The 24,390-nt window shown below is 37.3% G+C and overlaps 3 protein-coding genes across 7 annotated transcripts in view; all 3 read right to left on the bottom strand.

The window, feature by feature from the left end:
• arap3 (ArfGAP with RhoGAP domain, ankyrin repeat and PH domain 3) overlaps positions 1–3,876 on the bottom strand; it is a 36,389-nt gene extending 32,513 nt beyond the window's left edge. For both annotated transcript variants that reach the window (XM_074649508.1, XM_074649509.1), the window contains exon 1: positions 3,656–3,876. The gene's annotated coding sequence lies outside the window, so the exon portion shown is untranslated. The remainder of the gene's footprint in view (positions 1–3,655) is intronic.
• Positions 1–24,390, bottom strand: part of LOC141775815 (proteinase-activated receptor 4) — a 198,136-nt gene that overhangs the window by 2,126 nt on the left and 171,620 nt on the right. The window lies entirely within an intron of this gene.
• Positions 8,479–15,101, bottom strand: stard15 (StAR-related lipid transfer (START) domain containing 15). Its single transcript, XM_074649506.1, has 6 exons — positions 14,454–15,101; positions 10,793–10,940; positions 10,178–10,281; positions 9,109–9,226; positions 8,977–9,029; positions 8,479–8,882 (listed from the first exon to the last, which is right to left on the bottom strand). Exons 1-6 carry the CDS (start codon positions 14,598–14,600, stop codon positions 8,667–8,669), a joined length of 786 nt encoding a protein of 261 aa, XP_074505607.1. The 5' UTR covers positions 14,601–15,101; the 3' UTR covers positions 8,479–8,666.

Here is a 24,390-nt window from a genome sequence, read left to right as displayed (position 1 = left end):
GGGTAACACCGAGAACGCACCGAGAACGCACCGAGAACACACTGAGAACTCTGGGTAACACCGAGAACGCACCGAGAACACACTGAGAACTCACTTGGAACACACTGGGAACTCTGGGTAACACCGAGAACGCACCGAGAACGCACCGAGAACGCACCGAGAACTCTGGGTTGCACTGAGCGCTAACGCTCTACGTTAGCCGCCTGTGTGTTCACTGGGACGCTAACCGGGGCCGGACGCTCTACGTTACGCTCTCACAGGTTGTTTATTGATACGATACGATACAACTTTATCGTCAGTTTGCACTGAAATTCATTTTGCATCCATAGGCAGCTCAGTTTGGGTTGGTTTTGGGTCCGGGCCGGCAGAGACGAGGGACTCGTGTTTTCGTTTCGTCCTCCCCGGCGACGGGGCAAAGCTTCGCCAGGAGAGCGTGTGGCGGCTCCAGGAGACAGAGCTTCACTTAGCAGTTAGCTCAAATTCAGCCAGGAGCCCATCTCCCAGAGCTGCTCATGGCGGCGGGGAGGACGGCGAGGGCGAGAGTCGTTTTCTAGTGGAGCTGAGCTGCTGATGACATCATAGCTCTTTGTTTCTGGGAGTTTGTGAAGAGGAAGAAGAGATGTTGGTCTGGCTTCCTGTTTCTGTTCTAGGAAAACACACACACACACCCTCTCCATCCTGTGTGTGTGTGTATGAGTGTGTGTGTGTGTGTGTGTGTGTGTGTGTGTGTGTGTGTGTGTGGTGTAACTGCTGTTGTAATCAGCTGATGTTGTTAAACTGTAAATGATGTAAACACGTTTCTGTTTGACAGTAAAACAGCATCATGAACACATGAACACAACAATCCATCAATCAATCAACTAACCACTATATAATAGTGAAACAGGTTCTTCTTCTGTGCTCAGTTCACACAAAGGAAGCAGAGGAACAGAGAGCTGATAGTTCTGGTCTGGAGCAGCCGGTGTGGTGATAGTTAATGTGACCCAGCAGGATGATGTCAGTGTCCTAAACGGCTAAATGATGCTGGTGACAGCGACTAACGTGGCTAGTTAACGTTAGCTTGAGTGGGAGGCTGCTGCAGTAATTCAGTCATACATTAATGTCGTAAATATTGGAAGTATATATTGGACAAATATATTGTGACAAAGATATTATTAAAAGATTATAGATTAGATATTAGTATAAATAAATCATTTAAATAAATTATATATATCATCACAAGGATATCATCCTAAATATATTATCCTTAAAATATGATTAAAAATAAATTATGGATATTATTATAAAGGTATTTTTAAAATAAATTATTATTATTATTATTATATTATGGAGAAATTATTATATAAATAAGAATAAAAAATATGATTATAAAGAAATTATTAAAATAAACTATATATATCATCACAGAGATATCATCCTAAATACATTATCATAAAAATATAATAAAAAATAAATTACTATAGATATTAATATAAATGTATTAATAAAATTAATTATTACATATATTATACATTATTGTAGATATTATTATAGATATAAATTATAAATATTATAAAGACAGTATAAAGGTATTATTAAAATAAATTATAGATATTATAAATTAATTATTGTATGTATTAATTATTAAAGATATTATAGAGACAGTATAAATGTATTATAGATATAAATTATTTTAGATATTATAAAGACAGTATAAAGGTATTATTAAAATACATTATTATAATATTATAAATTAATGATTGTGTATATTATAGATATAAATTAATATAGATATTATAAATGAATTATTGTAGATATTTTTATATATATTAATTATTATAAATATTATAAAGACAGTATAAAGGTATTATAGATATAAATTATTATAAATATTATAAAGACAGTATAAAGTTATTATAGATATAAATTATTATATATATTATAAAGACAGTATAAAGGTATTATAGATATTAATTAATATTAATATTATAAACACAGTATAAATGTATGATAGATATTCATTAATATAAATATTATAGAGACAGTATAAAGGTATTATAGATATTAATTATTATAAATATTATAGAGACAGAATAAAGGTATTATTAAAATAAATTATAAATATTATAAATTAATTATTATAGATATTAATTAATATAAATATTATTGAGACAGTATAAAGGTGTTATAGATATTAAATAATATAGATATTATAAAGACAGTATAAAGGTATTATAGATATTAAATAATATAGATATTGTAAAGACAGTATAAAGGTATTATAGATATTAAATAATATAGATATTGTAGACATTATAAAGGTGTTATAGATATTAAATAATATAGATATTGTAAAGACAGTATAAAGGTGTTATAGATATTAAATAATATAGATATTGTAAAGACAGTATAAAGGTATTATAGATATTAATTATTATAGATATTATAAAGGTGTTATAGATATTAAATAATATAGATATTATAACGGTATTATTATAGATATAAATTATAAATCTATTATTATAGATATTAATCAATATAAATATTGAGGAGACAGTATAACGGTATTATAGATATTAAATAATATAGATATTGTAAAGACAGTATAAAGGTATTATAGATATTAATTATTATAGATATTATAAAGGTGTTATAGATATTAAATAATATAGATATTATAACGGTATTATTATAGATATAAATTATAAATCTATTATTATAGATATTAATCAATATAAATATTGAGGAGACAGTATAACGGTGTTATAGATATTAAATAATATAGATATTGTAAAGACAGTATAAAGGTATTATAGATATTAAATAATAGATATTGTAAAGACAGTATAAAGGTGTTATAGATATTAAATAATATAGATATTGTAAAGACAGTATAACGGTGTTATAGATATTAAATAATATAGATATTGTAAAGACAGTATAAAGGTATTATAGATATTAAATAATATAGATATTGTAAAGACAGTATAAAGGTATTATAGATATTAAATAATATAGATATTGTAAAGACATTATAAAGGTATTATAGATATTAAATAATATAGATATTATAGACATTATAAAGGTGTTATAGATATTAAATAATATAGATATTATAGACATTATAAAGGTATTTAGATATTAAATAATATAGATATTATAACGGTATTATTATAGATATAAATTATTATAAATCTATTATTATAGATATTAATCAATATAAATATTGAGGAGACAGTATAAAGGTATTATAGATATTAATTATTATAGATATTATAGACATTATAAAGGTGTTATAGATATTAATTATTATAGATATTATAGATATTATAAAGGTGTTATAGATATTAAATAATATAGATATTATAACGGTATTATTATAGATATTAATCAATATAAATATTGAGGAGACAGTATAAAGGTGTTAAACTGGAGTTGTTCTCTGTTTCTGAATAATTCATGTTTCACATCAAAGACTCTTCTGTCTCCAGTTTGCGCCTAAAACTTCCTCTCTGCGTCACAAAAACCCAAAACCAGAGACCCAGAGAACCAGAACCAGGACTCTGCTGGGACCAGAACCAGGACTCTGCTGGAGGACAGACAGCAGGAAGACCTGTTTCCTGCAGGACTCTGACTGAACATCAACTCTGAGACCAAAACACTTGAAGAGACTCACCTCTGATCCGCTCCGGGTTCTGGTTCTGGTTCTGGTCTCTGTCCTGGTCTCTGTCCTGGTCCAGGTCCTAGTCTCTGTGCTGGTCCAGGTCCTGGTCTCTGGTCTGGTCCGGGTGCTGGTCTGTGCTGGTTCTGTCCCGGTATCAGACCCAGTAGAGTCTCAGTCAGAGAGGAGTGATCTGAACTCTGAGAGGAGACGCTCCGTTCTGCTCTGAGTGACGTCACGTTACACACAATCACTACTGATAACGCTTCCGGCCCAGAGCTTCAAAATAAAAGTCAGGGTAGCATAAACTGCTTCCGCTTTGTCCCTCCCGAATAAAATCCAGTTACTTTAGATAACCTACAATCAAATCAGTCATACATAGAAAATAATATAATACAATATAATGAACTATCAGTACATATTTAAGGTAAAAAATAAATATAAAAATATACCTGTATGTGAAATAATAATCTATCAACTTAATGCAATAATATTAAAAAATAATCAGAAAATAAAGAGAATACAACATATAGATTAAAAATCAATAATAATAAAAAATAAAATAAGACATTATAATAATAAAAACATTGTTAAGTTAACAATCAATAACATAAATGCATATTTTAATTAAATAATAAAGTCTGAGCTACAGAATAATGAAATATAATTAAATCATAAATGACACACTAACAAATATGAACAATAATAGTTATTGTTATACTAATAGATCAGTTTTTAATACATTCTGAACATATGTCTGATGTTTTGTGGTTATTTTTAACAGTTTGTTATTTATTTTTATTTGTAAGTGTCTGTATTGTAGGTGCCGTGTCCTGTAGTTCCTGTGTTCTGTCCTCTGATTGGATAATTGAAACAGGTTCAGCCATGTTGAGATCAAGATAAAACCTCCTGATGAAACATGTTCAAACTGATTCCAACTGGTCCAACTGTTTAATCCGTAATATGTAATCTGTAATTTGTAATATGTTATCTGTAATCTGTAATGTGTAATCCTGTTATATGTAATCCTGTAATATTTAATCTGTAATCCTGTTATCTGTAATCTGCAATCTCTAGTGTGTAATCCTGTAATTTATAATCCTGTAATATGTAATTCTGTAATTCTGTAATATGTAATTCTGTAATATGTAATTCTGTAATATGTAATTCTGTAATCTGTAATCCTGTAATATGTAATTCTGTAATATGTAATTCTTTAATCTGAAATCCTGTAATCTGTTATCAGTTATTCTGTAATATAATCCAGGTTCTTCTTCTTCTCTTCCTTGAGACTGTCCACCAGATTCATCCAGACAGGAGGAGGTGACACCTTTAACCCACTTGTTCAGGTAACCATGGTGACAGTATTATGGTCTGTATACTGTACATGGACATCCAGCAGGAGTACTACTGGTACTGCTCCTCCATGTTGTACTAGTACCTGAGAGGACAGGAAGTGGCCGTGGCGTCCTGTCCTCGGGGAGCAGTAGAAGAAGCAGGAGCCGTTTCCTCCTCGCAGGCCAAACAACAATCACAGCGACGCAGACAGGAAACGGGAAGTGGCTGAGACAATACAGCTGCATTCTTCAGGCACCACAGAAGAAGGAAACATGAAGTTTCCTCCTCGACTGCAGGAAGAACAAACTGCCTCAGCAGGAAGTCAGAGAGACGACCTCACAATCTCATTTCACTTTATTAGAACTCACTGTTCGTCTTCTTCGTCTTCTTCGTCTTCTTCTTTCAAGATTTCTGCTCTTACTGACTCTCTCTGTTGATTCAGAGGAAACACAAGTCCAATGTTAGTTTAGTTTAGTTTAGTTTAGATGGACGTCCCAGTAGCATTAGAATAAATTAGACCATTTGTAGCCCAGATGGAAACTGTTAAAGGTTGAAAACAGAGCAGCAGTCCGTCTCTAGTATAACGTTATATAACGTTTTTAAAAGGATCCTGATTAAACTGGTGTCACTGAGAAACAGTGAACAGAGACACAGGACTGATCATGTTGATTGGTTAGGAACTATATAAGAGTTGATCACCACACACACTTGGATCAACAGGTGATCTCAATTAACCTCCAATCATCTCAGCAGTCTGCTACAGGAGGTGAGAAAGAGAAATAACAGCAGAATGAGGGACTGTTACAGCTTTAAATACTCTACACTAGACTCACGTATCTCTAAACGGAGACGATGAGGCTTTTAAACACTTTATTGATTCACTTTATTATCACCACATTTCATGAGGCATCTTCACTTTAAAACCTGTTAATCAATAATATTTATCAGATGAGTTTTAGAGGACAGACTGTAGATTATTAACATGAAGGTGGTTCATTAAGTAACAATCAGCAGAAGAAGTGAGGAGGTTTCAGGCTGTACGGTGAAGGTATCCGTCCACTGGGGGGCGCTGCAGACTGTCTCTGACCTGACCTCCTCTCTATTAACACAGTCAATCTATAGACTGTCTCTGACCTGACCTCTCTATTAACACAGTCAGTCTATAGACTGTCTCAGACCTGACCTCTCTATTAACACAGTCAGTCAGTCTATAGACTGTCTCTGACCTGACCTCTCTATTAACACAGTCAGTCTATAGACTGTCTCAGACCTGACCTCTCTATTAACACAGTCAGTCAGTCTATAGACTGTCTCTGACCTGACCTCTCTATTAACACAGTCAGTCTATAGACTGTCTCTGACCTGACCTCTCTATTAACACAGTCAGTCTATAGACTGTCTCTGACCTGACCTCCTCTCTATTAACACAGTCAGTCTATAGACTGTCTCAGACCTGATCTCTCTATTAACACAGTCAGTCTATAGACTGTCTCTGACCTGACCTCTCTATTAACACAGTCAGTCAGTCTATAGACTGTCTCTGACCTGACCTCCTCTCTATTAACACAGTCAGTCTATAGACTGTCTCTGACCTGATCTCTCTATTAACACAGTCAGTCTATAGACTGTCTCTGACCTGACCTCTCTATTAACACAGTCAGTCAGTCTATAGACTGTCTCAGACTGATCTCTCTATTAACACAGTCAGTCTATAGACTGTCTCAGACCTGATCTCCTCTCTATTAACACAATCAGTCTATAGACTGTCTCAGACTGATCTCTCTATTAACACAGTCAGTCTATAGACTGTCTCTGACCTGACCTCTCTATTAACACAGTCAGTCAGTCTATAGACTGTCTCTGACCTGACCTCCTCTCTATTAACACAGTCAGTCTATAGACTGTCTCTGACCTGATCTCTCTATTAACACAGTCAGTCTATAGACTGTCTCTGACCTGACCTCTCTATTAACACAGTCAGTCAGTCTATAGACTGTCTCAGACTGATCTCTCTATTAACACAGTCAGTCTATAGACTGTCTCAGACTGATCTCTCTATTAACACAGTCAGTCTATAGACTGTCTCTGACCTGATCTCCTCTCTATTAACACAATCAGTCTATAGACTGTCTCAGACCTGATCTCTCTATTAACACAGTCAGTCAGTCTATAGACTGTCTCTGACCTGACCTCTCTATTAACACAGTCAGTCTATAGACTGTCTCAGCCCTGATCTCTCTATTAACACAGTCAGTCAGTCTATAGACTCTAAACACAGCAGACATGTTGACCTGTCTGAGCAGGAAAATCACAGGTTGAATTAATATCATTAATGACAGCTGCATCCCATTTAGAGGAGCCAGTTCCAGGCTGTGGTACTGACTGACATGGCTGACTGGGACACTTACTGGGACGCAGCCATCGTTAATGGGATTATTTACACCTGTGATTCTCCTGCTTTGTTGAGTCAAAATATGTGCTGTAAAAAAGCAAACTTTCTGACATGAGGAAAGATGATTTTCTGATATAAAATCTCAAACCTTTAATCTGACATTCAACCGGAGCTGTTCTTCATGCTGTGTTTAATAAATATGAGAGTTCAGAGAGAGAACTGGACTGAAATTGTTTAATAGAAGAAGAATAAAAACTAAACTAACTAACTAACTAAACTGGCTTAAAAGAAAAACCCTCCTTTTATATTTTTAAAGATACTGATTTTAAAACATATTTAATAATGATTGAAAACTTAAAACTCAAAAATTCTAAAAAACTATTAGATTATTAAGACATTTCAGATTTATTCCAGTTGTTAAACAGACCATTGTTTTTTTTTTGTTTTTAGTTTTTTGTTTTTCATTCATATTTCCCTTTCCTTACATTTTATTTGTTTTATAATTAATTTAATTTTTATGTTATTTAATATAATATAATATGTATGTGTATATATATATATATATATATACATATATATATATATATACATATATATATATATATATATATACATATATATATATATATGTATATATATACATAGAAATGGTGACGGCCAAAAACCAAGATTCAGTATAACTGAATCTGCGGTTTAGCATTGGAAGTGTTTGTGCGTGCGTTTCGGCGAGTGAAGACCAGATTTTACTGCGCATGTGTTATACCCCAGAAGATATGACGCGTTGATGACGCTTGACCCAGCCTCCTTTCTATTGGCCTTGCATAAACCAAGATGGAGACGGCCGAAAACCAAGATGGAGACGTCCAAAAACCAAGATGGTGACCACCAAAAACCAAGATGGAGACCACCAAAAACCAAGATGGAGACGACCAAAAACCAAAAAGCTTGGACCAAAATGTGAATGTTGAGATCTGAATCTTCGAGGAACACTACTGGGAAGATACAGGATGATATAAAAACCTCTAAACCTTCAAAAACGAATGGACCGGGCCTTTAACTGCAGCCACCGTTAACCTGAGCAGAACAGACTGTAATCATGACCACATCGTTGGCTCACCTGAACCAGGTGTGTTTATTGTCTAATCTGGAATAATAATCTTGTTAGACATGAACAGACTGTAAAAGAACAGAGTGATGAAAGAAGAACAAACGTATGTGCAGATAAAAACAGTCAGAATCCTGCTGAAGTCTGGTCCGGCTCAAACAAACAAAGCATCAAACAGGAAGTGAGTCCGTTTAGGTCTCCTCGTCGTCGCTGTGGCGCGTCTTGTCCTCGCTCAGGCCGCTCTCGTCGATGTTCTCCAGAGAATCGGCTCGCTGCACCGTCAGATCCGCCGCGCTGATGCACGGCAGCGTGTTCTGCTCCGGGAACATCCACGGCTTCAGGGTCGGGTTGTGCTTCCTCTTCCAGTCCGGGTACTTCAGAGACGCCTTGTAGATCTTCCTCATGGCCTGAGAGGACAGAGACGCGGTGAGGACAGACGTGAGGAGGAGACGGACAGACACGGTTTATATTTATCTCATGTTTACAGAAGAAGAGTTTTACCTTTGGAGCCACAAACTGAGAGACTCTGTTCACCACCCACTTTGGTAACGAACCTGCAGACAGAGAGGACGACACGGGACGTTACTGAGTGTCTTTGTGAGGACAAACATGTCTTTTAGTGTGCTTTCTCACCTCCCGGGTCCATCTGGGTCAGGTAGTAGAGGGTGGAGCAGTTGGCTCCGTTGGACTGGATCAGGTATCCGGTCAGCAGGGACACGGCTCGGACGTAGTCCTTCTTAGGAGGGTGTTGCTGAGGACACATGGTGGTTTTAAATGATCTCCTCTGACTCCACAACACTAACTCACAAACTCTCTCTTCTAAATATCAGACGACCAAATGTGGCATCCTGACCACAAACGACTACTATTGGTGCCCCGTGTGAGGCCAGAAGTCAACGTTGATTTATTTGTAACTTCTGTACTTAATTTACATCACTTCTGGAGTTATTTTAACCTAAACCACAATATTCTACTAACCTAACTAAGTAGTTTTATGTTGTTGAAAGTCGAGCTGAGCGTCACGAAAAAAAGGGAAATTTGTGTACATGAATCAAACAGATTAAATTTGGTGACTGTTTCAAAAACTGTTGTAATTCTCAGTTATCCGTAATTAAGTTATGCCACTTCCACCATCTTTTTCCTAAGCCAAACTAGGTTTCCTGTGAAGACGGAAGTTTATTTTGAAAAGACCGTACGCATGTAGCGAGCGGACACTGACACGTGTTGCTGGACATTCGTAGGAAAACGCACAAAAAATGAGGAATAACTTTTCATAAGAAATCATATGAACTGTTGTATGGGGTTACGTTATTACCAACCAGCTTTTATTTTGGTAACCCAGGGCCGGTTCCAGCCCTTTTATTTATTTATTTATTTATTTGTTACCTCAAAGCAGAAAATGAGGAAAGGCACCCGCTGGCTTTTTAAAAATTTTTATTTACTTTTTTTGTTATTATTATTCCTATTTATATTTAGGGTGACGAGAAGGTGGCGCCCTAGGCGCCCGCCTATATGCCCGATGTCTTTAACCAGCCCTGTGGTAACCAGAAGTAACTGCGTGGTTAAATGAGCAGAGTGTTGAAAACCTACTTTACTGTCCAGCAGACTGTGACGATTTTGTTCAATAATATTTATTTAAAATGAAAATTGTGACTTTAATTCTAATTATAAATATAACTTTGGTATAGATGTAAACGCTCACCGGGTGTTTGACCGAGTAGTTGATGATCAGGTAGTCGCTGCCGAGAGGAAGCCAAGATCTCATCGTTACAAAGTCTCTGTTCTTCAGAGGGCTCGGACATTTCCCTTAAACAGCAACATTAAAACACATTGTAAACACGTTATAAACACATTAAAACTCATTATAAACTCATTATAAACACATTGTAAACACGTTATAAACGTATTATAAACACATTATAAACGTATTATAAACACATTATAAACACAAACACGTTATAAACGTATTATAAACACATTATAAACACATTAAAACTCATTATAAACACATTATAAACACATTGTAAACACGTTATAAACGTATTATAAACACAAACACGTTATAAACGTATTATAAACACATTATAAACACATTATAAACACATTGTAAACACGTTATAAACGTATTATAAACACATTATAAACACAAACACGTTATAAACGTATTATAAACACATTATAAACACATTAAAACTCATTATAAACACATTATAAACACGTTATAAACATATTATAAACACATTATAAACACATTATAAACACATTATAAGCTATAACTCCAGTATGTAAATCAGATGAGGTGTGTTATTGGACTGACAGGAGTAGTATCCCACGTCGGCGTTGGCCGTCAGCCTGCCGATGTCGTACGTGTCGATCATGTTGGAGTCCCACTTCTTACGGTAGCTGGTGTCATGGAGGACATCGTACAGCGTCTCCGCCGTCACGTCCTTACACACTATCCTCATCTGAGACACAAACACACACACACAATAAACAATAATAATAATAACAATAATAATAATAATAATAATAATAATAAATATATAATACACTATAATAATAATAAAAAATATATAACACACTACTATAATAATAATAATAATAATAAATATATAAAACACTATAATAATAATAATAAATATATAACACACTACTATAATGATAATAACAATAATAATAATAATAATAATAATAATAATATAATATAATACACTACAGTAATAATAATCATAATAATAAACTATAATAATATTAATAATGAGAATAATACACAATAATAAGAATAAGAATAATATACACTATAATAATAGTAATAATATTAATAATATAATACACAATTCAAATTTTTTTCAGCTATTTTTCAAAAAATCACATAATTTACTAATAATCTTTCCGATATTTTTCAGACATTCTTTTCTTGTATTTTACCAATATTTTTTCAGATAATTGTCTAATATATTTTGGATGTTTCAACTTCTTCTGTTTACTCTGTTATTCTCTACGGTTTTTAGAAAATGTTTCTAATATTTTTTTTTGAATTTTTGGGATATCTTTTCAAATTCTTTTCAGCTATTGTTCAAAAAATCTTATCACATATTTTACTAATTTTTGGGTTATTTTTCAGACATTTTTAAATTTTTTTCACATATTTTACTAATATCTTTCAGATAATTTAATATTTTTTGGATGTTTCAACTTCTTCTGTTTACTCTGTCCCCGTCTCCGAGGGACACGGGATGGTTTTCTGTCATATTTCTGCTGGATTTAGATTTTATTGGACAACGAACCATTTTAGTTTGGATCAGTATTTTACGTAATTTTGTTTTCTACACCTAACTAACGAAGCTCAACAGGAAACCTCGGAGATCATTTAAAGGTTCAGGTGTATTCAGAATAAATTAGTGTTAATTCCGTCTCTGATTGTTGGATATGATGACGGAGACGTGTCTAGCAGGTTGTTTTTTAGAGGTCCAGCTCAGAGACGGCGTTGGACGTCATGTGAGACGGCAGCCTACTGTAGGACGTCACTATTTTCCACTGCTGTAATCTCACAGCAGCGCCGGCTCGGCGAGCTGCAGTCATCAGATATTGTGAAGGTCAACGCTGTAAAACGCTCCGTGTAACTCAATCAGCACGCCGTTAATCATTCATAACGTCCTCGGCTTCACGTCTTTGTGTGTCCGTCACTCAGCAGCAGTCTTTACATCCAGTCCGTCCTCAGTCCGTCTGTCTCTGAGTCCAGAGCTCCAGTAAAGCACGTCTTTACATCTAGAAAGTCCAGAAGTCCCAAAAAAATTCTGAAATAAAGTCCCAAAAAATCTGAAAAAGTACGAAAAATGTCTGAAAAAAAGTTCACAAAACTCTGAAAAAAAAGTTTTTTAAAAAGTCCAAAAATGTCCCAAAAAAAGTTTTAAAGAAACTCAGAAAAATGACATGATGAAACAATTCATTACAAAGTATGAAAAATTAAAAAAAAAAAAAAAAAGTCCACAAAACTCCAAGTCAAAAAATTTCCCAAAAAAAGCAAAAAAAACAAAACAGAATAAAGTCAGAAAAATAAAAAAACCTGTCCAGTGAAGTTGAACTAGTCCAGTATAGTAGTAGAACCTGTCCAGTGGACTGGTCCAGTATAGTAGTAGAACCTGTCCAGTGGACTGGTCCAGTATAGTAGTAGAACCTGTCCAGTGGGCTGGTCCAGTATAGTAGTAGAACCTGTCCAGTGGGCTGGTCCAGTATAGTAGTAGAACCTGTCCAGTGAACTGGTCCAGTATAGTAGTAGAACTTTTCCATTGAAGTTGAACTGGTCCAGTGGACTGGTCCAGTATAGTAGTAGAACCTGTCCAGTGGCTCTGGTTCCAGTCTCTGTTGGACCGTGTCCAGTCTCTGCTGTGGGTTCAGCGTCTCTCCTCCTCCGTCCTCATGTTTCCAGCCGTTACTGTTTCTTTTCCACTCTGAATTTTTCAGCATGCTGAAGCTGAGCAGAGGTCTACTGTTCCTCTGCAGGAGGCTGCCGGGCTACGGGCCGACAGTAAGAGGGCCACCGGGCCACCGGGCCACCAGGCCACCGGGCCATCGGACTATAAGCCTAGAGTTAGAGGGCCACCGGGCCACCGGGCCACAGAGCCATCGGGCCATTGGGCTATGAGCCTAGAGTTAGAGGGCCACCGGGCCATCGGGCCATCGGGCTATGAGCCTAGAGTTAGAAGGACACCGGGCCACCGGGCAAACCGGGCCATCGGACTGTGAGCTTAGAGGGCCACCGGGCCACCGGGCCAGTCCAAAACATATTCAGTTCACTGTGATATACAACGAGGGAAAGCAGTTTTCTACCCACTGATTGATTGATTGATTGATTGATCGATTGATTGATTGATCGATTGATTGATCGTTATAGCTCTACGATCAGCTGCTGTTTGCTCAGATTGACACATCAGACCATCAGACTGGTCTAACTGGTCCAACTGGTCCAACTGGTCCAACTGGTCCCAGTAGAGAAGTGAGTCTCTAAATATTGACTGAGGGAAGGAGGAACTGTTGACTCAACCAACCGTCTCTGAACTCAGTTACAGTAGACACTATTTATTATTACTGATCCTGTTATCTTTAATATAATATCTATAATATACACTCACTGGAGCTACAGTATAATATTATTATATTATTCACTGATCCTGTTATCTGATAGACAGTCAACACGTCTGTAACATGAAGACTTTACATTAAAATCACCACAATAATCTAGTTTATATATTTATATACTGTTGGATTATTTATAGATTATTTAATATTGTGATAATAAGTGGATTTAATGTAGAGTTCATCTATTATAGTATCATTATAATAATATCACCAGTCCTTCTGCTCCAGGCTGAAGGACTCAATAATTATTGATACTATTGATGAATCAGATTAATGAATGCAGATTATTTTATCATTTAATCTAATAACTGTTTTACCTTAAAAAGGTTAAAGAAAAGTTAAACTGTATTTGTAGTAATTTGTCAGAGTCCGAGGAGGACGCTTGTTTTAATCCACCAACAGTCCAAAACCCCAAAATATTCACGAATAACACTAATAAAATAAAAAAAATTAAAATATCTTGAAATAAATCCTTATAAAACTGTTCTGTCAATAAACTGATCAACTGATCAACTGATCAACTGATGGACTAATAGTTGCAGCTCCACTTCATTCACTGTGAAGATCATAGTTTATATTCATCCAGAGTTCTGACCGTTGTAATAATATTAATAATAAAATAATAATAACAATAACAATAAAATAATAATAATAATAATAATAATAATAATAATAAATAATAATAATAACAATAATAATAATATTATTATAATAATAATAAAAATAATAATAATAACAATAAAAAATAAAAATAATAATAAAAATAATAATAAAAATAAAAATAATAATGATAATAATAATAATAATAATAATAATAATAATAATAATAAAATAATAACCTTGAGTTTCTGGACCGTCCTGCTCTCCTCTTCGCGGCACCACACTGTCACTCCTCCTTTGTTGTAGCGGCTGTTCCATCCATCAGCACTCAGACACTGATCCTTAAAGGAGGAGAAGTCTGAGTCGTCCGGGATCTGAACCGGCATCTCCACCAGCAGGTTCAATATATACTAATAATACTAATAATGAACTAATAATACTAATAAATAAATAAATAATAATAGAGAGGTGAGAGCTGGAGTTCAGTGAGACATCAGAGTTCCTGTCTGAGCTCCTCTCAGCTGTTACTGGTTCAACTGGGTCTGATGGTGGAGAACAGAGAATGAATGAAGAGAGAGGGATGGAGCTTCTCCTCCTCCTCCTCCTCCTCCTCCTCCTCCTCCTCCTCCTCCTCCTCCTCTCTGATCACTGCACAGATGGGTCAGAAACTAAAGAGGACTCACTCTGCCTCCACTTTCATCAGGCCTCCTCTCAGAGCCACAGGGCAGACCAAAGGTCAGGGCGGGAGCAGTGTCACTGTGGTTGGTGACAGCGACTGTCTGTGACTGGAGATGTTAACAGAGGGACTCCTCCTCTTGATAGAACATCTCTGGTAACAGGTGTGAACAGGACCATTTAACCCTTTCAGAGGTAGAGGTCATTTAACCCTATCAACACCAGAGGTATAGGTGAGATGATGTTTTCAGACTTTACAGTCGATTCTTCGACATGAAACAGTTTTTTATTTCATATTTTCCTTCTGAATGAACTCATCACCACGTTGACATGTTTTTATTTTACCTTCATATCTGAAATATATCTGAAATATATCCCTGATGAAAAGCTCCGTTTTGTTCACTATAGTGTGGCAGCCGCCCATTCTCTGGGCTTGCTGTCATTTACCTTTTCCCTGGTGTTTTTTTGGTTGAATTGCTGAGTGATTAGAGGGTTATTCAGTTCACCTGTTGCGCAGGGTGTGGGGACTGGCTCTTAAATGATAGTTGAGAGCAGCTTGGTGCATTCCCCTCTTGGCCAATCAGGGTGTAACGACGCCCTTTCTGTAGGGCTTAAAAGAGGAGAGAAACTGCACAACCAGTGTCATTCTGATCTCTCCTTCACTAAATGCAACATGTGTTATCAGCCAAACCAGAAACTCTGGTCTGTTTTAGGCCCTTTTGAGATTCTGTGCTCTTTGTGTTTTGTTTATTGAGAGTGTTGACTCCTAGTTGGGGAAACAAAATAAATACCAATCAATTGGGTTACCTGCACTGGGACGTTTAGGTGCTATTTGTGCAAGAATCTGGCTTGCCTCACGATAGCCTAACGTAAAATAATTAGCTGCGAGCTGAGCGTTGTGGTTTCAGACAGCCCCTGAATGCAGCAGTAACAGTAACTGATACCTGTTGTTCAGGTGGAGCAGTGGGCGGAGTCACACTGACTGTCAACAGATCAGGTAGCAGCAGCTTCTTATGGAGGACAGAACCTGCCAAAAAAAATAAAATAAATCAATCAATCAATCAATAAATGACTCCATAAATTAATTCCCTTATTGATTTAATCACCTGTTTTTAAATTTTTCCTTTAAAAAAACACTTTAGTTTCAACTCCGTGACACGAAGACTTTTACTCTGAAAACCAGTTTAGTTTCAGCTCCGTGAAAAAAAGACTTTTACTCTGAAAACCAGTTTAGTTTCAGCTCCCTGACACAAAGACTTTTACTTTGATGTAGTAATACTCTACTACATCTCAGAGGTAAATATTGTACTTATGTAATGTATAATGTAGTAAAATTAACCAGCTGTTTTGTGTCAATATATCAGTAATAATATTATATATATATATATATATATATATATATATATATATAACTCTGCTCAACGAGTACTTTTACTTTTGGTACTTTGAGTAGATGTTCCTTTTATTTATTTTTTTATTATTTTTTTATTTATGTATTGATTTTTTATTAATTTTTAAATTTATTTATTGATTTTTGCATTTATTTTTTATTTATTTTATATTTATTTTTCAATGTGTGTATTTATTTATATATTTGATAAGCAGAAGCAGAAACTGTTTAGCTGTTTTAACTAGCATACAGTCCATCTATGACCTCTGACCCCGTGATGACACAGGGTGAGTGACAGCTCTCTGCATAATGAGGCAGAAATACATAAAGAAATGTAAAAAGAAAGAAATAAGTTTGGGGAAATAAATAAGGGGAGATGTGCAAAGGGAAAATCATGCATAAATAAATACATACATTTAAAAGTAAATATAAAATAAATAAAAAGAATAAATTAAAAAAATTGGGGCCCTTCTGTGTGGAGTTTACATGTCCTCCCCGCGACCAGAGGTTACAGATAATGAATGAATGGATGGATAAAAATAAATGCATTAATAAATAAATAAAAACTGAAATGCAAAAAATAATTAATTAATTTAGAAATTCCTAAAATATAATTAAATAAATAAAAGGGAAAAGAAGAGTAGATAAATAAGGGAATTAATGCAAAGATAAATAAATAAATATTAATACATATTTTTAATATTATTTTTGCTACATTTAATGACATATTTATATATTTATCAAGTCATTTATTTATCTATTCATTTTTTATTATTATTTTGGCAGGTTCTGTCCTCCATATTAGGACCTGACGTCAGCGTTGATTTGTGAATGAACCTCAGATTTAACAACACACACTGAGTCACACAAAGTGGTGGACAGTAACTAAGTACATTTACTCAAGTACTGTAGGCTACTTAAGTACAACTTTAGGACCTTGTACTTTACTTGAGTATTTCTATGCTACATTCTACTTCTCCCTGATAATGCTGATAATACTTGTGTACTTTTACTCAAATAGGGTTTTGAATGCAGGACTTTTACTTGTAATGGAGTACATTACTTCAGTAAAGGATCAGAGTACTTCTAGTGCTGTCACCAGCAGGGGGAGCTCTGTCTTTGTTTGTGTGTGTGTGTGTGTGTGTGTGTGTGTGTGTGTGTGTGTGTGTGTGTGTGTGTGTGTGTGTGTGTGCGTGTGTGCGTGTGTGTGTGCGTGTGTGTGTGTGTGGGTGAAAGCTGCTCTTTCCGTCCCGCTCGTCGTGACCTTTGACCTGTGAGAACATCTGCTGGAAACCTGAACTGTTCGTGAACACAAAGCAGCTCTGTGTGTTACTGACCATCTGCTGCGCACACACACGCACACACAGTCCTGTTCCTTAACTGGTGTTACTGGTTACTGTGGAGATTCAGCAGGTTATAAATGTATTAATGTTCTATGAGCTCTGAATCTTCTCAGTATCATTATAAATATATAAATCATTATAACACCTGAAGTCAGTGTCTGCAGCGGTGTCAGCTTCAGTATCATGTTACTGGTCTCAGCTCCACGACTCAAAGGCTTTTATTCTGAAAATCAGTTTAGTTTCAGCTCCATTACACAAAGACTTTTACTCTGAAAACCAGTTTAGTTTCAGCTCCACAACACAAAGACTTTTACTCTGAAAACCAGTTTAGTTTTAGCTCCATGACACAACAAATTTTACTCTGAAAATCAGTTTAGTTTCAGCTCCATTACACAAAGACTTTAACTCTGAAAACCATTTTAGTTTCAGCTTCGTAACACAAAGACTTTTACTCTGAAAACCAGTTTAGTTTCAGCTCCGTGAAACAAAGACTTTTACTTTGAAATCCACTTTAGATTCAGCTCCGTGACACAAAGATTTTTACTTTGAAAAATAGTTTAGTTTCAGCTCCGTGAAACAAAGACTTTTACTTTGAAAACCACTTTAGATTCAGCTCCCAGACACAACGATTTTTACTTCGAAAAACAGTTTAGTTTCAGCTCAAAGACACACAAGTTTTACTCTGAAATTAAGTTTAGTTTCAGCTCCATTACACAAAGACTTTTACTCTGAAAACCAGTTTAGATTCAGCTCTACGACACAAAGACTTTTACTCTGAAAACCAGTTTAGTTCCAGCTTCGTGACACAAACACTTTTACTCTGAAAACCAGTTTAGTTCCAGCTTCGTGACACAACAAATTTTACTCTGAAAACCAGTTTGGTTTCAGCTTCGTGACACAAGGACTTTTACTCTGAAAACCAGTTTAGTTTCAGCTTTGTGACACAAAGACTTTTACTCTGAAAACCAGTTTAGTTTCAGCTCCCTGACAAAAAGACTTTTACTTTGATGTAGTAATACTCTACTACATCTCAGAGGCAAATATTGTACTTATGTAATGTTAAATATGATACATGATTATAGATTAAAATACAGTGCAGTACACAACAGTGTATAATGTAGTAAAATTAACCAGCTGTTTTGTGTCAATGCATCAGTAATAATATATATATACTGTATATAATAACAGTATAACTCTGCTCAACGAGTACTTTTACTTTTGGTACTTTGAGTAGATGTTCCTCTGTTTTAATGAGGTTTATTTAAGAGATCCCTGCTGACGTCATGGAGCTGATGGAACTACTGAAGACGTCTATAAACCCAGAAACACTCAGACAGAAACACTCAGCTTCCTGTTGACCTGCTGAGTGTTTTACTGGATTCCAGGATAATTACTGATCATTAACAGGCTGCTGGGGTTTATACTCTCCTGCTGTCACCACCCACTAATCAACCTGCTGCTCTCCCAGTCACACCGGGGCTGCACTGGTTCAGGTCCAGTTGGACCCGTAACATGACAACAGTTATTAATATTATATTATATTTCTGTTACACACTATCGGAGGTCAATGTCTGACCTGAACCATCTCACCAGAGGTTTTGCAACTTGTGGGTTACCTTCCAGACACGACCCTCGTCATGCCCCCCGTGCTGCAGGAGGTTAAAGGTCAGAGGTGAAGACATGGAGCCGGTGTCAGGATGGAGGTCTGAACACGTCTCACACAGGAAACACTTTCACTAAACTAAATAACACTAAATTAATTAATATAAGTATTAATTTAGAGAGAGAAGACAGTGATCCATGTCTGCTGCTGCGTTCACTGCCTGTCTGTCTGTCTGTCTGTCTCTTCACCGTCTCTCCTCTCGTCTCTGTGGTGTCCAGCTGCAGCTCCAGGAGAGTAAACATGAAGTATTTTCCTCCTTTTAAATGTTTTACTAGAGGAACAGGTCCTGAGGCTCTGAGGGGGAATCATTCACACTGAGCTGTTAGCTGTTAGCTGTTAGCTTATATAACTTCAGGTAGAGGGTTTCAGCGGTTCATAAATACATTTTCTAACTTTCCAAACAGCTGACTGTCCACGCTCTGATGTCGGAGCATCCTGGATTAACTTTAACGCACCAAAATGGGAGAAAAGATGCTGCAACCACTGAGATCAACTACAGGTGAGAGGTGTTCATCTACAGGTGAGAGGTGTTCATCTACAGGTGAGAGGTGATCATCTACAGGTGAGAGGAGATCAACTGTTATTGTTCCTGAGTGAGTTCAGGTTTCTCTGTTCGTGTTCAGACTGAACAGACGTCTCTCAGTCTGCTGGGTCAGTTTAAAGGTTAGCAGCACCTCACTGTGAGAAGGTGTAAAACCTGAGAGATCCTCACATCACATCACAGACTGACTACAGGAGGAGGAGGAGGAGGACGAAGATGTGATGAAGTCTGATGAAGACAGTTGTTTTTGACAAGTTTCTTTTTCTTCTTCTGTAAACAAACACTCATGCTAACAGTGACATACCTCCACTCCACCAGAGAGACAAAACATGAAGAAGTGTGTTTGTACGTATACTCCCGTGTTCTGAGAAGTAAAATTACTGCTTTTATGAACGGAGTCTGGTGGCTGTGAAGAGAGCAATATCACTGCTTCAGTTCCCCAGTAGAGGGCTGTCTGACAGTGAGGTAAAGGGCTGTCTGACAGTGAGGTAAAGGGCTGTCTGATGGTGAGGTAAAGGGCTGTCTGACAGTGAGGTAAAGGGCTGTCTGACAGTGAGGTAAAGGGCTGTCTGATGGTGAGGTAAAGGGCTGTCTGATGGTGAGGTAAAGGGCTGTCTGACGGTGAGGTAAAGGGCTGTCTGACGGTGAGGTTAAGGGCTGTCTGACAGTGAGGTAAAGGGCTGTCTGACAGTGAGGTAAAGGGCTGTCTGACGGTGAGGTAAAGGGCTGTCTGATGGTGAGGTAAAGGGCTGTCTGACGGTGAGGTTAAGGGCTGTCTGACAGTGAGGTAAAGGGCTGTCTGATGGCGAGGTAAAGGGCTGTCTGACGGTGAGGTAATTGGCTGTCTGATGGCGAGGTAAAGGGCTGTCTGACAGTGAGGTAAAGGGCTGTCTGATGGCGAGGTAAAGGGCTGTCTGACAGCGAGGTAAAGGGCTGTCTGACAGTGAGGTAAAGGGCTGTCTGATGGCGAGGTAAAGGGCTGTCTGACAGCGAGGTAAAGGGCTGTCTGACAGTGAGGTAAAGGGCTGTCTGATGGCGAGGTAAAGGGCTGTCTGATGGTGAGGTAAAGGGCTGTCTGACAGTGAGGTAAAGGGCTGTCTGACGGTGAGGTAAAGGGCTGTCTGACAGTGAGGTAAAGGGCTGTCTGACAGTGAGGTAAAGGACTGTCTGATGGTGAGGTAAAGGGCTGTCTGACAGTGAGGTAAAGGGCTGTCTGACAGTGAGGTAAAGGGCTGTCTGACAGTGAGGTAAAGGACTGTCTGATGGTGAGGTAAAGGGCTGTCTGACAGTGAGGTAAAGGGCTGTCTGACAGTGAGGTAAAGGACTGTCTGATGGTGAGGTAAAGGGCTGTCTGACAGTGAGGTAAAGGGCTGTCTGACAGTGAGGTAAAGGACTGTCTGATGGTGAGGTAAAGGGCTGTCTGACAGTGAGGTAAAGGGCTGTCTGACAGTGAGGTAAAGGACTGTCTGACAGTGAGGTAAAGGGCTGTCTGACAGTGAGGTAAAGGGCTGTCTGACAGCGAGGTAAAGGGCTGTCTGACAGTGAGGTAAAGGGCTGTCTGACGGTGAGGTAAAGGGCTGTCTGATGGCGAGGTAAAGGGCTGTCTGACGGTGAGGTAAAGGGCTGTCTGATGGCGAGGTAAAGGGCTGTCTGACGGTGAGGTAAAGGGCTGTCTGATGGCGAGGTAAAGGGCTGTCTGACAGTGAGGTAAAGGGCTGTCTGACAGCGAGGTAAAGGGCTGTCTGACGGTGAGGTAAAGGGTGTCTGATGGTGAGGTGAACCTTTACCTGGTCTGATCCTCAGACTGTGTCTCGTCCTCACCGATGACTTCATGTCTTCAGACCGTCGGCCCACGTCTGGTCTCTGTGGTCTCTGAATAGTTTCCATCTATGTTCATTTCTACGCTGACGACTCCCACCAACATCTGACAGAGAGAAACCCACAAAGAGCTGCTGATTACTAACAACTAACCACACTGCTGACAGGAGACTGAAGCTTTACAGACCAGAGGACACCGGAGGACACCGGAGGACACCGGAGGACACGGAGGAACATGATTTTGTTCAGATTACCTGTCTCATGTACTACTGTCAGGATATAGTGACTGTTTTATAATGATAACTTTATTTTAATCATATTTTCTCCATTTCCACCCACGGCTGCTTTAAGGAGAAGTCTTTTCTTTCAGAGTCTCTGTTTTAATCTGGTTTCCTTTAACGTTGTGTAAACAGGAGACCTGGTTTCTGTGATCAGGATCAGAGAGACCTCATGTCTCTGAGTGTAAACAGGTTTATAACCAGGTTCAGACATGTAAGAGATGCATCCTGGGTCTCTGTTCATCCAAACATAGTCCGTACCCACATTCAGGTCCTCAGACGTTGTTAATAAAGTGAGTTCATGTCTGTCCAACATGTCCTAGAGGTCTCCTGTCCTCTGAGACATGCTGGACAGACATGAACTCACTTTATTAACAACGTTTCTACTTTAAATCTAAACTGTCTTCATCTCTGTTGAACTGAAGACGGTTTAGATGTAAAGTAGAAACGTTAATAAAGTGAGTTCATGTCTGTCCATCATGTCTCCCATCCTGTGTGTCCTTCCTGTAGTAAATGTCTTTGTCTCTCTGTTGAACTGAAGACAGTTTTTGTCCTCCGACCGCAGCTTTAAACCCTGTGAACTTCCTGCAGAGACTCAGGAAGTTTCCATGTTTGTGTTTCTGGTATCACCTCCAGCTGCTTCTGATCAGAGCTGGAACCATAATATAAACTCGGAAAAAAAAGTTTGGAAACTTGTGTTTTGGTGGATTATTTCTCTGTTGTTACAATACTAATGGTCATTGTATTTTACATCGTTGGAAAGCCTGTTTATTTACCTTCAAAATGATGTCCAACTTGTAAGGATCATGCATTTGTGGGATGAGCAGCACAGCTGATTATGTGGGGAGCGCCCAAGTGAAATTTGCCAAAATTCTCTGCCGATGCTGAACAGTGTATTCGCCTGTTATGATTGTTGCACCGATGGAGCAACAGCTTTTGGTGGGGGCAGTGTCATGATGTGGGGCGGCATCTCCCTCACTGGCAAAACAAGGCTTGTCTTCATTGAAGGCCATCTCAATGCAGGGAGATATCGGGATGAGATTCTGCAGCCAGTGGCGATCCCATATCTCCACAATCTGGCACGTAACTTCATCCTCCAAGAAACAACGCCCCCCCCCCACAGAGCCAGGGTTATCACAGACTACCTCCACAATGTGGGAGTACAGAGAATGGAACGGCCTGCCAAGAGTCCAGACCTCAACCCAAATGAACACTTGTGGGATCAGCTTGGGCGTGCTGTACGTGTTGGAGTGACCAACACAACCACGCTGGTTGACCTGCAACCAATCCTGGTTGAGGAATGGAACGCCATCCCACAGCAACGTGTGACCAGGTTGGTGACCAGCATGAGGAGGAGGTGCCAGGCTGTTGTGGCTGCGTATGGATCTTCCTCCCCGCTACTGAGGCTCCTGACGGTGTATTAAATTAATAAAGTGTAAAATTGCCAATATGTCTTGTTTGTTCCTTGTTACTGATAGAGAGTTCAATCATCCAATCCACCAAACAACTCACAACAAGAGTCAATACCAACAGGAGAATACACTGTTTACCATTGACGGAGCATTTTGGCAAATTTTTCTTGGGCGCTACCCACATAATCAGCTGTGCTGCTCATCCCACAAATGCATGATCCTTACAAGTTGGACATCATTGTGAAGGTAAATAAACAGGCTTTCCAATGATGTAAAATACAATGACCACTAGCATTGTAACAACAGAGAAATAATCGACCAAACACAAGTTTCCAAACTTTGTTTTTCGAGTTTATCTGTAGTACTAGTACTACAGTATCTCACATATTTTACTACAAACAAAGTACTGGTACTACAGTGTAGAAGAAGTAACAATCCTGCATTCAGAGTTTTTCAACAAAGAATTTTTACATGAAAATCATAATTTTCATTAATAATATCACAGAGAACAACGTGTGATGTTTTAATGTGTAACAACATAAAGATATAATAAATATAACATTTATTAAATCAGATCAGTGACACAGTCACATACAGCAGCATCACAAACATTTAATAAATAATAACAGGTACATGTCAGCAGGACATGTTGGGACCGTGAGGACATAAAGGGACAAGCATTAGAAAATGATTTATTATATTTACTGTCTGTGACCACTAGAGAGCAACACATGTAAACATTAATGAAGGATTTGAATGGTTATAAGAATATTTATTAAAGTTTGATGAGGAATGAAACAGATGAAACATGTTTTTAATGAGAAACACTGAATATAAACTTCACAGAAGGCTGTTTTATTAAAGGGCTTATTGTCTGTATGGTGGCCTGTTGAGGACAATTCATACCGTCAACTGTTTTACTCTTTCTCCTCCTCCTTTCTTTCTGTCTTTCTTTCTTTCTTTCTTTCTTTCTTTTTATTTATATATTATTCTTTATTTCTTTCTTTTTTTTCTTTCTTTATTAATTTCTTTATTTCTTTCTTTTTCTTTTTGTAT

The sequence above is a fragment of the Sebastes fasciatus genome, chromosome 10, assembly GCF_043250625.1.
Source record: "Sebastes fasciatus isolate fSebFas1 chromosome 10, fSebFas1.pri, whole genome shotgun sequence".
Taxonomy (NCBI): domain Eukaryota; kingdom Metazoa; phylum Chordata; class Actinopteri; order Perciformes; family Sebastidae; genus Sebastes; species Sebastes fasciatus.
The sequence above is the reverse complement of the archived record's forward strand: the minus strand, read 5'-3'. Positions and strand labels throughout refer to the sequence as shown.